At 40.1% G+C, this 15,609-nt stretch overlaps 1 protein-coding gene across 5 annotated transcripts in view; it reads right to left on the bottom strand.

Annotated features, from left to right (window-relative positions):
- Positions 1 to 7,615: 7,615 nt before the first annotated feature.
- Positions 7,616 to 15,609, bottom strand: part of lmo1 (LIM domain only 1) — a 53,884-nt gene continuing 45,890 nt past the window's right edge. For all 5 annotated transcript variants that reach the window (XM_039748445.1, XM_039748437.1, XM_039748454.1 and 2 more), the window contains exons 2-4: positions 14,283 to 14,496; positions 9,157 to 9,282; positions 7,616 to 8,112 (exon numbers count right to left, since the gene is read on the bottom strand). In XM_039748445.1, the coding sequence (XP_039604379.1) occupies positions 8,007 to 8,112; positions 9,157 to 9,282; positions 14,283 to 14,488 (438 nt within the window). In that variant the 5' untranslated portion in view covers positions 14,489 to 14,496 and the 3' untranslated portion in view covers positions 7,616 to 8,006. The remainder of the gene's footprint in view (positions 8,113 to 9,156; positions 9,283 to 14,282; positions 14,497 to 15,609) is intronic.

The following is a 15,609-nucleotide window of genomic DNA, read 5'->3' as shown; positions in this document are numbered from 1 at the left end:
GCTTATGGTTTACAAAGCCTTAAATAATCTCGCTCGATCCTATATTTCAGAATGTCTTTCATCTTACACCCCAAATCGTAACCTTAGATCTTCAAATGAGTGTCTGCATATTATTCTGACAGTTAAACGTAAAAGAAATGGTGAGGTGGCCTTCTGCTGTTATGCACCTAAAATCTGGAACAGCTTACTGATAGAAATATGCCAGGCTAATACTGTGGAGCACTATAAAAAAAACTGCTAAAAACACATTACATCAACATGGCTTTCTCATAGCTTCATTTTAGTTTAATCCTGATACTCTGTCTATGCATTTAATTATCATTATCATTCTTGGCGGCTCCAAACCCTGTACTAACCCCTACTTTCTCTGCTTTTCTCTTTCTGGTTTTCTGTGGTGGTGATCTGCGCCATCACCACCTAATCAAAGCACCGTGACGTCCCAACATTGATGGATTAAAGGCCAGAAGTCCACATGACCCTCATCATCAAGTTCTTTCATGTGAACCCTGAATACCATGAGGACTGATTGAGGTCATTTATGTTAGGTAGAATGCCTAGAGGGGGCTGGGTGGTCTCGTGGCCTCAGAACCCCTGCAGATTTTTTTTTTTTTTCTCGAGCTGTCTGGAGTTTTTTTTGTTTTTTCTGTTCTGCCTGGCCATCGGACCTTACTTTAATTCTATGTTAATTAGTGTGCCCTAATTTAATTTTCTTATTAATTCTGTCTTTTTTTATCTTTTCTTCATTATGTAAAGCACTTTGAGCTACATCATTAATATGAAAATGTGCTATATAAATAAATGTTGTTGTTGTTCGATATCCTGGATCTCCCAGCTACAGATGTTAATCTGGCCTTTTTCTTTTAAAGTAAGCCTTCAGGGTGTATTTGAACTACTACCTACTACTTCACTGACTTAAATTCTCAAGTTGTCTACTCCCAGCAGAGCTGGTTACATTTTTGCATTGGTTGGTTTATAAAGCAGACATGGTGCCTTTCTGAAAACTGTTTAATAGACAAAAGTTAATATGTGAAAAGTAAAGAAAGTTAATCATGTCTTCTGCCATGTTAAGATTTAAATACACAACCATAAAATGTTACTTTAAGCTTTGCTTTTGAGACGTCAATTAATAAAAGCAGACCAAACTGTGCTTTAAAAAAAAACAGGTGATGCTAGTTTTGATAATTTACACAAACTTGACTCCGGCAGTAAGCAGCTCCATGCTTCTAAGTACGTTAAACTTAAGTGAGGTGGACTGCTGCAGACTAAGGCCATTGCCATTTTTTGGGGTTTTATAGCAGTTATAGCTAAACCGTTCGTGGAGATATTCAAGCACAGATTAGCATCCCTCATGGCTTTCGTTGGTGTGTGGGACATACCTTATAAGCACAGACAATGATCTGTAAGCACCAAGTCCCACATGCTGATTCACACTGGTCGGCGGAGAGGGAGAATTAAAGTCAAAATGTACCTGGGGCCTCATGTATGCATTTTGGTTAGGCTTGAAAACGTTCCTACCCAAAAGATGGACTTTATAAAAATGACCTTGGTATGAATATTGGCATAACATTTTGGAAAACTTTGACTATCCACAAGTCCTTGGTGTTGGCATTTTAGCAGCTCCAGGAGGCAGGACAATGGAGTGGACAGAAATTCTCCTTTCATTATGGATTTTAATGATGCGTCAGTCACACTCCGATGTTCTTGAACGAATTATATCACAGTTAAGTGGCATGTTCTCTCTATACAGCTGTCTTCAATGTTTGTAATAATGTCTGATGCATATGCTTGATGTTAGCATGTAGGGTCTATAAAAAGGGTATGCTTTGTGCCTTAGCAAGAAGGTAAATAGTACTGTGGGAAGCATGAACTGGAGGTCTGCTTCCCACAGTACTATTTAATAAACTAAAGGAATTGTGGGTCAAGCCGGGCCACCTCAGAACAATGTTAGTCAGACATCACATATTAGTTACTGTACATATTACTTGAATGAAATTGCGTAAACATTCCATGATGGTGCCTTTATCGCAACATGTGTGCGGTATGTTGCACTGATTTTATTAGGACAATCAGCTATTGCTGCAAATTGCATTTTGATCTTGACCTCGTCATACTGACCATAAGGAAATTGGATGTATCTGGGTAGCTTCCTAATTATATCTATGACTTGACGTGGGCTGCTATGCACCAATCCGCCATACAGTACTGTCAATGTCCTGCTTTTAAAGCAGACAGTGAATACATCAGTGACATTTACCGGACAAAATGATTTTATTTTTTATTGCTCTCTCCATTTAGCTGCCATCACTTGCTCCAGTTCTTGGTTTTCTCTTTTATTTGCGATTCCCGCAGAGAGACAGACAAAGTTTTTGAAATCTATTTCAGTTAGCATTAACTCCAAATTTACTGAAATTTCATTTTCTGTAGTCTCCCATGGTTTGTAGTAATGGCGCCATCTACATGGTGATTAGATGATGAATATTCAAAACAAGACATTTTTAGGCCATATATGTGGTGTATGTATGGTTTTATAAATCCTACTTTTTTGTGCATACAGTACACCATTTTGGCATTTCAGCAGAAGTAAAATTTTAATATATAATTTAAGCAAATTTTTATACATGAGGCCCCAGCTGCTTATCTTTACAAATTAAAAAACATTCAGTTCAGCTATGGAATTGCTCAGTGCTTATTTTTGGCCTGCTACTTAAGTAAACCCAGTGTGTACACTGTGACCACCAAACGGTGCACCAGCTTCCCAGACCCGACACAGACAGACAGCAGGCACAAGCCCAGCAACACACATTGCTTTTATTTCAGTGGGAAACGCTTCCCTGGTTTCCCACCTGCTCAGCAGAGTACATCAATAAAGCACAGCAAAACACACGGCTCGCTCGCTTGCTCTTTTAGTTCCCTCTCTGTCTTCTCAACCTCTACTCCCTACCTCCTCCTTCTTTGACTCCCTGAATGAAACAAGGCAGTCCCTTTTATGCTCTACACAGGACCACTTCAGGTGACACATCAGCATGATCCGGACGTACTCCCGAGGTGTGGTGAATGCCCGATGCAGTAGGGCTCTGTCGCTCCTGCAACACCAATTGGTGGCACCCACCGAACCCAACAGGGCTGTGCTGAACTCCAACTCCCATGTAAAATTGTGGGAATCAGAGAAACTATTGCAACCCTGGGGGAGCTTCCATCCAACTCTCCAGGGGAGGTATTCAGCTCCCCTGGTCCTTCCATTATGGAGGTGCCCTGCCCATCACAACACTAAAGAATGAGACAAGTGCAGTCATTTCCAGACTTAAAAGGGGACACCAGCATAAAGGTAGAATTTAGGATTTAAGATTGAGGTAAGTGAAGTTACCAGTGTTTTAAGCTACAAAAGCACCAATTCTTATAAAATGTACTCACTGACTGTAGGACACCTAAACACTGAGATACTTGAATAAGCTTCAGTTTTATATTTAGATGTGTTGAAATGCCTGAACCACTCCAAGTATGAAATGTACAAAAGGTACTTTAAACTTAACAGCTGCTTAGCCTTAACCAAAGGCGGCCAAAATAAAATGCGGAAGTGTTAATAGTAAGAAAAGAATGTACCTCCAATTTGTCACCATTCCTGCCTACTGTAGACACCACCAGATTTAGAGGCCTATTGTTCAGGAGCAGGGGTCCTCAATCACAGTCCTGGAGGGCCGGAGTGGCTGCAGGTTTTTTGTTCTAACCCGGTTGCTTAGAGAACAATTTGTCGATAATTTCATGGCTTGTTAGTGCTTTGACTCTGCTATGTCAGGCAATTCTCGAATCCTAGATTTTCTTCCTCATTCTAAGGCTAAAATGGAGGAGTAATTCTCAGTCCTTCACTTTTTTCTCTTCACTTTCCTTCCAAGTATTTAAATCCAATAGTGCATGATAAATACACACGGGTGTAAATGGTAACAAGCTAAATGGCAAAAGGCTGGTCTCGTTCGCATGTTATTGCGAATTAGGAGCCATTAAAACCGAATGAAGCCGTTTAAGACTAAAATAAGCAATAAGGGTTCAAAATCTTAATGAGCAAAACAAAAGTGAAGCAGAAGTGTTACTTGAACAATAAGAGTTTAAGTAGTTGGGATGGAGCAAAAACCTGCAGCCACTGCAGCCCTCCAGGACTGTAATGGAGGACCCCTGTGCACAAGTAAGCAATTACAGGTCTGTGATGCCGTTAGATGTCTGGGGCAGCAATGAATGGATCACATGCGTTTACCTTGCGCTGAGAATTGTGTGTAAGCCGCTGAACCCCATTCCTGATGAAGACCAGGGGCTTGCAATTTTTCAACTTGGAATTCCCAGTAAATGTGGGCCATAAGCTTGCACTGATTAAGCCCCTGCCCCTTATACCCCAGCCCCATTTGCTGCTATTGTTTGGATGTTTTAGTGAGGTCCACGGACCAGCAATGTTACGATAACTCAAGACCTGTGGCAGTGCCTAGATGACTATTGAACTGGACTACAGAGGAAGTCAAAATCATAAGGTGAGCCTGTGGAAAGGGGCAACTACACATTCCAGAGTCACAATCCTTTTAAAAGCACTTGGCACCCCTCTGTGCACAGATGGTGCGAAATCCTTGAAGATCAACCATTAAGAAACACACCTTACCCTTACATATTTCTCCTTACAATTATTAAATTGGAAATTCACTTGTAGCATTATCCAGGAAGAGCATAGTGGACTGAAGAGGTTCAGAACTCCAGGTTTAGATGCTTTTCAGACTTCATACAGACAGGTTAAAGAGTTTAGTCCTGTATTTAAACACCTTATCATAAAAGCAATTGAAATTGTACTTTTTGCTTGACCATGTACCTAAATCTAAAATTAAGCATGGCAGCAGTGTGAGCTTTATGGATTTTTAAATGAAAGTCACAAACTTCCAAGACAGTGGGCTAGAGTAAAGTATGAGAAAAATTAGATTAAACAAGACTGATGTTAAAATGGTCTGAAACACACCTGTGGCCACTGTAGCCTTTGAGGAGCAGGATTTAATTAATCCTAATGGTCTAAATCAAGAGTTCCCAAAGGGGTCGATTTGAACTTTTTAGGGGTTGATAATTTCAATAAAACATTTGGGGTTCAACACCAAAAATTTCACCCCTTACTACTGCCATTTGTTACTTTAAAATATGATTCCAATAGGTACCTGATTTAGTAAAATTCAAAACACACTTGAAACACATTATATACCAAACGAAAAGGTAAAATGTGTCATTAAAAGTCACACGTAAGAATGCATGTAGCACAAACATGTCTGTGCATTGTCTGAACGTATCAAAGTGCAGACATGAAAAACTGGTGCATGTCTACACTTGCTCGCGGTGGGATGACAGATATTCAATATTAGCAGAATTAGTCTTGTACGGTCATGCTTTCATAAAGCACAATTGGTTCGTTTGTGACACGTACTTATGTGATTTGAACTTTGAATATAATTTGAGCAGTACTATGAAAAAGAAAAATCAGGACACTGTTTAGAGTTTGAACAAAATTGCTTCAAGTACGTACATTAGTTTCATGGGGCTGTAAAAAATGTTTTTCAGATATGACTGAACCAAGAGAAATGCATACAGTACAGCTTGGACTATTTGTGCTTAATTTTGAATTTACATATTTCATAAATGTCAAAAATGTAAAAAAACTTTTGCTTTAATTTTCATTAGTGGTTTCAATATTAAATGTTGCACAAGATAATGCCATATTCTGTAGTCCTCTTTTTCAATCAATTACAAGTGATTAAAATGAAGTTTGATAGTGAAATATTTACTATCGAGTACTATACAAAATTTAAGGAAATGACTAGGGGGTCAACAGTTTTAAAAGTTTTTGGTAAAGGGGTCTTTGGGTGGAAAAAAAAGTTTGGGAACTCTTGGTCTAAATTAATGTGCCCCAAAACAAACATTGTATGCTAGTTAAAAATAGTAATCCATAGCCCATTTCACCTGACTGTTACACAGGCTTCCCCATCTACATTTATACTTAGTTAAACCTAGTGTTAAAGTATGAACTAGTCTGAATTTACCAGACTATGACCATCATTCATTTAAGGTTTTACTTTAGTAATAAATGTTGCCAACACTGAACATGGCACAGATAAGACATTTTGGTAATATACAAAATAAGGCAACACCTAACCTCACACAGAGCCCATCACCCTTTTGGAGTTGCCTTCAAGTATCTAAATTTGAAGAGATCACCTCAGCTCTGCAGACACCCATCCACTACAGAAAAGACTGAACATCTATCCCACAATGAATTCCAAAGCAAGAGCCCACTTAGACAAATGAAAGCTGCTTTTCCCCCAATCCATTTGGTCCAGTGAAGAATTCAAGGTATATATCTCTCAACACATACTACTCAAAAAATTAAGCACTTGATCACCACAGTCCAAGATCAAATCCGTTAAGCTTCAGGCATATTAATCTGTTTAATTTGGAAGCCTATGTAATTGTGAATCAAATGAAAATGTAACAGGGGTACTAGAGGGGAAAGCACAAGACACATCCAAAAGAGAATGGTTTTACAGGTGGTGGCCACAGGCGATTGCTCTCCCCATATCCTTCCTGACCAGGTCTTCTCTAGTTTTAGATTTTGCTAGTGTCCTCATCACAATTGGTAGCATGAAGCGCTACCTGCAGCAGATTCAGGTTGCACAGGTAGTGCAGTTCCTCCAGGATAGCACATCCAAGCAAGGTTCGCTGGGTCTCTCGACAGTCTAAAGAGCATGGAGATACAAGGAGACAGGCTGTTGTACGAGGAGAGCTGGGCAGGGCCATAGAAGGACATCAACCCAGCAGCAGGACTGGTATCCGCTCATTTGTGGAAGGAGGAACAGGAGCAGCACTGCCACAGCCCTATAAAATGACCTCAAGCTGGTTACTGCTATGCATATTTTTGACCAAACATTTCACTTGCACTATTTAGTGATCGCAGAAATTCTCATTTTCATGCAGAACAAGTTTGATAGAACGCAAGTCTATGGTGACCAACTCATTGAAACTCTTTTTTGCATCACTCAAGTCACAATCCACATGTGAAGTTGTAGTCCTATCCTGACCATGTCACAAAAAAAAAAAAGTTTAAAAAGTTAAACTACCTTGTCAAATAAAATGGTAACTAGAACTGCCTGTTTAAGATATTCTGCATCATTTGTACCAGCTCTTCAGCATATGTTGACAATTGTTCTCCATAAGAATGTGTTCCTCTGCTGTTACCTCTTGGTTAGTTAATCCTTACACAGGTTTACCTTGTTAACTTTCAATTACAAAGTTCAATTATCTTCTAGGAACTGCCACAGGTCATGAGTGATAATAGTGCTGGTTCAAGGACTCCAAACCATTTGAAAAACCATTTGAGACATTGTCCAGTGTTTGACACCATACACCCGGTTATGAAAACATTAAAATGTTAATTGGCCTTTACTACAAACAGGGTAAACAAAAAATTGAATGGAGTATTCCTCCATCTGCTAATATTTCCAGAATTCACCTTCAAGACTCTAAATACTTCAATATAAAGCCTCTTAATTACTAGAAGGCAATGCAATTATGCATAAGTTAGTAATCGATCATTAAGACAAAAAGCTTCAAACATTTAAGAATCTTTAATTTCACACTAGTAATAAAATTGCATTACATTTTCATAAAATAAATGTTCCCGTTTATATATACAGAAAACAGACTGTACAGACCCTCCCAGCAACCCTCTGCAAAGGGAAAAAACTAAAAATCACAAAAACCATACAGGCAACGGAGTGCTCAGCTAAGCAGGCACAACTGTACATCTAACTGCTCAGTGTTTGGGGAGGGGGTAAGGAGCGGCTAAAATGCCAAAAAATGAACATTTACAATACAGTCTCTCTGCACCAATAAAAGGATTGAAAAAGTATTGCAAGCAAGCAGACAGACGCTCTCCAATGTGAAGTGCAGCAGAACATCCATCCATCAGCATGGAGCTTCAGCAGGTGGGACAGCAGCTACTGAACTTGTGTTTCAAAGCTTCCATTCAGCTGTCCTTCCTCATAGTCCATCTGACAAAGAATCATGTTGTTCTTCAGGAAAAATTTGTCTCCTACGCAAAACCTGTAAGGAAGATTTAAAAAGAATGCTGAAAATCCTATCCAAGGGAGGAAGTGTGCTGCAAAATAAAGCAGAGTCAGGCTAACTGATCAATAAAAAGGTATAGAACATGGGTGGGCAAGGTCGGTCCTGGAGAGCTGCAGTGGCTACAGGTTTTTGTTCCAACTCAGTTTCTTAATAAAAATTGATGAAACACTTATTGCTTAAGTGACATTTTGCTTATTTTAGTGGTCTTGTTAAGGTTCCCCACCCTCAATTGCTTATTTCGATCTTAAACTGCTGCATTCATTGTCATTTTAAAATTAAGGAGCCATTAAAACAAAGTAGCCAGCAGATCTCCATCTAACTTTTCATTTACGTCTGTGTGCTCATCATACAGTGATTTAATAGAACATGTAATAGAAAAAGTTAGACTGAAAATTCTGTTTTAGGCTTCAAATCATTTAGATATCCTTGTGGGTGGGGGGAGAATATGATAAGCCACTTACATTGCAGACAAACAAGCCACAAAATTAGATAAGGTGCAAGACTGCTAAGGATGGGTTTCTAATTAAGCAGTGGGGTTGGAAGGAAAACCTGTAGCCACGGCAGCCCTCCAGGACCAACATTGCCCACCACTGCTATAGAATGTTGCAAAAACATTTTCTGAACAAGCTCAACTTCACTTCCAGAACAGTAAATTGTAATAAAGGAACTAATCTAATTTCACCAGTAAGAGAAGCAAGTCTAAGACATAGGATATTGCCCATTGAACAAAGGTTTGTCCATAATAGCAAGACTGAGTTTGTAAGAGGTGCTTGGCAAGCATTGCACTCAAATCCAACTTGTCCCAGTGTGCTCCCTGCTGAAGGCAGTTTGAATATTTGATAATCTGCCTTAAATAGGTTTTGGTGTATTGTGGGGATTTCAGTCCAATGCTTTACACCCCTTATCTAGTAAAACTGAGGAAATTTACTGCTCCCAGACTTACTGGGGAGGGGGTGTGGAATTTTTAGCAATGAAATTAGCAAAAAATGGGGTTTAGGAATTCAAAATGTGTACACCTACCTTTGATTACAAAGCTGACAGGCAAAACAGTCCAAATGGTAAACATTCTCTCTAGCTCTCATCACCATTTCAAAAGCCGGGATCAGTTTGCTGCAAGCTGCACAGTTCCCAGTGGTCCCAAAGAGCCTAAAAAAAAAAAAAAAGCTAAAACAGTGCATCATAAGAGTTCTGCTCAGTATCTCCTGTATGCCATTCTTGGCACATGGATGCTTTGTTAATGAGGGTACAATCCTAGATCCTAATTCCTTGCTAATGAGGCAATTTGCATTCACATGGTTGTAATCTTGCTCTTCAAAGAGTTTACTTTAGGTTCATTGGGGTGGTTTATAGCAGATACACACAAATCAGTTTAGAAGGTCAAAGGTTTTAAATGACATTCATAAGATCCTGGAAGAGGATGAAACGGTGGTCCGGTAAGGCAAAGGTCCCTAAGCGACTGTTTACTCAAACCCGTCATCTCTAGGTCTGTTTAGGCTGTGCCCAATTAAAAAGCCAGGAGAAACCTTTAGAACACAAAACGTCAAAGTCAGGAAACATTTTTTCATCACAAACCTATCACACTGTTGTCCATCCATTTTCTGTGGAGATTCTTCAAGTTTGATGCACCTTAAGAGTCTGAACCAACCCCAGGTAGAGGCTGACCTGGGCCTATCAGCATTCCAACTTGTGTACATTTGGAATGTGGAAGGTAGGAACATCTTCCTGGAGTGTCCCAATGTGAGAAACATGGAAAAACCAGCTAGGGACTATGCTGGGATTTTAAGCAAAGACCATGGGGCTGCTAATCAGCTGCACTTTTCAATATTTCGCAAGCCGGGAGTTCTTTAAAATTTAATATGGACAAGCAGGACATTGCACATGACCATTGTGTCTGAGCAATGTACACCCTGGCATTTAACCAAACTGGTTAGATTGTACAATCATCCACTACCTTCTCCAGAAGATCTGTAAATTCACTCCAAAACGCCAAAAGGTTGGTTTACTTTACTCTCTCAACTTTATAAATGTATCGTGACCACCACTGCTCTTCAGAAACTCCTTAAAAACAGTTAATGGGAAACTTACTCTTCCCCGCTGTGCAGGATGGCCGTGCGAGAGCTTTGAACATTTAAGACAGCCGTGCCCGCCATAATGTCACTCTCCTGACCTCTCCCCCCTCTGCTCTGGTCGCTGCTGTACCCACTTAGGAAGACTTTTTGGTCTTGACTCGGGGGCTGAGCAGTCACGTTTGACAGCTGTTTTTATGTGAGCGCAGACTGCCTCTGTAAGGGTCTTGTTTGTATCTGCCAGTACAATAAAGTTTACTCCTCTGAAATCCTTCTCTACTCTCCTGTGCAACATCTTTGTGACTCAAGCTTGACAGTATATTCAAACAAAATCAACTTTATTTAAAATACTTTGTAGTGATTAGGATTTCCCATTACTCTGTCTGGTGCTCAGCAGCTCCTCCCAATATTGTCTCAACACCGAGAAGTGTTAAATATTAAGGGCTTTAATGTTTAAAAGTCCATCCTTGTTGTTCTAGCTATTAAATTTGAAGTCTGTTAAAAGGTTTATTAGCAATACTTGCTTTTATAAACTTCTAGTTGCAGTTTAGTGACCTGGGATTGAGATGGTATACTGCTTGTGTAGTGTGACAGATAAGGGGCAGTATCACTCCCTTGAACCCCTGTCCAAGACTCCAGACACCAGATAAGGCCAAATGTTGACTTTATTCTCATGCAACAGTGCACAAAGCACCCTCTCCTCCACAATACTCGTACAATAAAACCAACCACCACTACAATAAATTCACCACTCCCAGATGAGTTGCCACCCTGCCACTCAGCTCAGCACAGCATCTGGGAGCTCCCACAGTCCTTTTATAGTTTGTGACCCGGAAGTGCTTCTTAACCCTCCGTCCATGGGACTTCTTAGCACTTCCAGGTCAGATCAAAACTTTCAGCCCAGAAGCACGTCATTCCCCTTGTCTATGTGACTCGGAAGTACTTCTGGGGCATAGGGCAAATGATATTCATTGCTCCTCCCTGCAGCTCCATCTAGCTGCCCCTGGGATATCCAGCAGGGCTGTGGATGAAAACTCCATTGTCCAAGATTCCCTGCTGGTCTTTTGTGCACCTCCATGCTGCAGGGAGGGCTCCATCTGGCAGCCTGGGGGTATTGGCCGGGATGACAAGCTGGCCATAGACCACAGTAGGTTTAATACCCTTTTCTCAATGAGCTGCCAATCCTGAAACTGGAATGAATCAAGCAATGGGAGGGGATGAAAAAATAGAGGGATATATTAAGCCAAATCAGAAGACCCCATTTCCTAAATCAGGAATGTAAAATCTACAAAGTAGGTAAGTGAATAGCATCCAAAGGAACTTGGATTTCCAGTATCCACTACTGACTCTACACTACTTAAAATTAAATGCATTAGTGAGTAGGTCAGACTGCCTACCATAATTTAGAAACTCATTTCTAAAAATTTGCAGACCATTCTACTCTTCATCCAATTGCACACCAATAGCAAAGAAAGGCAGTTTGACAGTTTTAACAGAAGCTGTCAGAGATCACAAACTTGTGTTCAGCACTGAATGTAGTCTTCTCCCACCAGTCATTTCTTTGAAATCATTGATTTTAACAGAATTACTGAAATCTATGAATTTTACTTCAGTCTGGCCATGGGGAACCAATGTCTACCCTGGTAGAAATTTAATGGGGTTCAGGGAGAAAAAAAAAAGCAAAAAAAAAAAACACTATGCTAAAGGCAACAAGCCAACTACAATCCTTGAACTGGCCAGGTCTGAATATGCTCTTTTGGCTTGGAAAACCACAATGAAATGTTTCAATTCCAGTCTGCTCAAAGTAACTAAAAAGAACACATCCACAAATGTAGAACTGAATGAACCCATTAACTAATCAGTGCTCCATGTCATTGAAGGCACATTGCTGCAGATTAAACACTAGAATCCCTGAAGCCCTCCTTAAATCCCTTCGCATCTCCCCATATCAGTATCTGGTTTAATAAATGTGCTGATCAGTACAAGCAGCCTGCTGTCCTATCCCCTGCTTTGATGCTTACCTTGGGGGCAAAAGGGTCCCTAAGCACAAGCCAAAGATCTGTGTATGTGTGGCGCCTGGAGTTGTGTAGGATAAACACAGTACATTTGGAATACATGCATTTCATGTCTAAACAGATCTGGGTATGTATGATGAAAGGAAATGTGAGAAATGCTGAACACATACCTAAAGCAGACTCTTACCCCCCCATTTTACCAATGACTAGAAGTGAATAAGTGAATAATGTGTGAAGACTTTAGTCCAAATATCAAAGCACATGAACTTTTATTCCAAAGGGAAAAAAAAATTACATGTTGCAGTCAATGAGTTAAAAACCCAAGCTCAAATGTCAATTGACAGGAAGTTGGAGTGTCGAGATTCAAACCAAGTACCTTTTTGGGTTAAGGCAGCAGTTCTTCTGCACCATTCAAGAACACACCGAGTATTGAGCTGCTGCTATTACTATAACACACACATTTAAGTCTAACACTGTAAATTTTGGCTACCTGTAAAAGTTAACACTTATTGCTCAGTTTTACTTCATGTGGTACAATGAACTTGCCTCTCTCTCCCTTTGAGTTGATGGCATTTATCTCCATTATTTTCACAAGAGTAGTGATGACCACAGTTGGTGCGGTGGCCGACATCTGCTCAGAACTCTGTACCACCGATCAAAGATACGTCTTACCTCACATTTCCTTTCATCCTATACTTACCCAGATCTTTGTAGACATGGAACACAAATGAAATGCATGTATTCCAAATATACTGCATTATTTACCCTGTACAACTCCAGGAACCTCACACGCAGATAAAGCATTGGCTTGAGCTGGAGAGTTTTTTGCCCAAGCTGAGCTATGTCAAGGCAGGGGATGGGACAGCAGGCTGCTTGTGCTGATCAGCACATGTACAAAACAAAAAAAAAAAGACAGTGATGGAGAAATGGAGATTTAAAGGTGTGCCAGGATTGTTTTTTTAGCCTTCAGGGATTTTAAGGCAGAGTCGGAGAGCAAAAACAAGGTATTTCATATGATCACTTTCATTGATTTGCAGGAACAAAATGCATAGACATGTCAAGCGGTTTACTATCAATGATGCTTCGGTCAACTAAAATGGCACAATGCCACAGAAGCAGGTGCAGGTTAAAGATTAAAGCTAATGGACTAGCTATTGTTCTGAGAGCGCTTTTGGAGCTCCACTCAGGGACATTTCACCTTCCCACTTTAGTATTCATGTGAATTCAGTTCGACTAGACCAAGAAGTGCAAAGTTGATGTTGATTTGTTACTTGATCCACAAAGAGCAATTAAAACAAAATTGTGCACATAAAGTGCAAACTAAAACATTAAATGTGAATCTTGAACCCAAATACAATTAGACCACAAAATGTCTGATCAGGGTTTTTTTTAAATCCACGCGACTAATGATAAAAGGCCAGGGACATCACTCCTTATTTCTCAGAGTTACTGGACTTGGAGCCTTAAATTAGTTAACTTGGAAATTTACTGCCTGTCTAACAGCATATGAATGAAGCACTAACCACAACACTGCCTGTATACTGTAATACTTGCATCCAAATCACCATGAGAATCTTGCCAGACACCCCACAAGCCATCTCAGCATCCCAAAATTACAACCCAAGCAGAGCCCTGCAACAGGTGACAACTCAGCATCACACAAGCAGAAAAGTGAGCTTTTAATAAAGAAATAAAGTAGGCTAAAGTGCCAAGTGTGCCACCCACCCCCAAGCTGGATGCAGGCTAATGCGATACCCAGGACAGAGCAATAGCAGGTTAAGGGCCTTGCTCAAGGGCCCAACTGAGCGGAATCATTTCTGGCATTTATGGATTTGAACCGGCAACCTTCAGATTACCGGCGCACATCACTAGCCTCACAGCCACCACTTGCCTGCTTAGAGAGATTGGGTAAATATTTAAGTACTGATATTGTATACTGGGGTGATGTCTTTATTCAAGTCAAAAGGTGCACACAACCCAAATCTTAAAGCAGAAGCACTCTTGGTACCCCTATATAAATCTGGTTGTCACCATTATGATAAATAGTAAGATGGCATTTTCTTACCTTAAATAATCTCTGCGACACAGAATAAGGTTTGCCTTCGTATACAGTGTGGAGCCCACCTCTCCAAGCCGACAGTCACAGCAGGCACACTTTAGACAGTCTTCATGCCAGTATTTATCAAGTGCCTTCAGCAAGTACCGATCCTTTATCTTCCTGTTACAGCCAGCGCACCCCTTCTGTTTGCCTTTGGGCTGCACTGAAAGCATTGGCACACCTATAATGGAGGGAAAAGAAAAGTGGTTTGAATGTAGCAGACAAAATAACCATTGAAAATAGTAGGCTTAATTTTTCAAATAAAAATACAAAATTGAAAAAGCTCTGGAAGCAATAAAGTGGAAACTCCTGGCAAACCCTGAAGTACAAAAATGAGGAAAGTAAATCCCATGCAGGTTTCCAACATGAGTACTTAAGTAATCAGAACTTGTTTTCAGTTTAAGTCTGCACATAAACAAAAAAAGATATATTAATGGAGTCTGGGTACTTGTACACTTCTTGACAGTTGCCTCAAAGCTGAAGATTCAAGATGGAAGTAAATGACAGCTACTGTACACATGTATGAGAGGCAACAGTACAGTTAAATTTGTACTTCAGGAACCACTTAAGTCAAATAGTACTTCAGATTTTAAAGAATATCTTAAAATGAGATTTGTCAACCACAAGTTTAATCAAGTGACCCACAATCTGACTAAGCCCTCTTCCTATATGCTCAGAATTAAAGTCTTATTAAAAGGATGACCACAATCAATACACTCCAATCCAAACTGAAAATCTTCATAAAATGCTATACTTCAGTTAAGTTGACAAGTTTTACAAACACACACTTAGTTGCTCACCAGGTATTCCATCTATGTGGGTACTTACAGAATCCTTCACACAGTAAACAAAATGTGGCATGATCAAAAGAAATGTTTAAAAGTCCTTTAATTCTTATGTTAAAGGACACTGAATTGACGCATCAACAGGCACTCCGACTGCATGCACAGAATAGGAAATGGCATCTCCTGGAGCATGGAAACGGTCATCCTGATGGATTTTTGGTAGGCTTAGTCTAATGCATTAAGTTGTATCCTCTAAACATTTGTTAGTTCACTTGACTGTAGTCGCACAAAGGAGCTGCATGACAGCTGGGCAATTTGCACGTTTTAAGTGTGGCTTTTAGCCTCCTAAAGGACAAATAAAGTCCATTTAATAACTGCACTAAACACTAATAGTTTGCGGTTGACATTTGTGTTTCTACTAAAAGCCACCCTCAGGCCACTTGCTAACACTTACACACAGCTCTTACAGCAATAACAGGTCTGCTACAGATGAAAGCACAAGATGCAGC

Source organism: Polypterus senegalus, chromosome 1 (assembly GCF_016835505.1).
Source record: "Polypterus senegalus isolate Bchr_013 chromosome 1, ASM1683550v1, whole genome shotgun sequence".
In the NCBI taxonomy this organism is placed as follows: domain Eukaryota; kingdom Metazoa; phylum Chordata; class Cladistia; order Polypteriformes; family Polypteridae; genus Polypterus; species Polypterus senegalus.
This window is presented reverse-complemented; position numbering and strand designations above follow the sequence as displayed.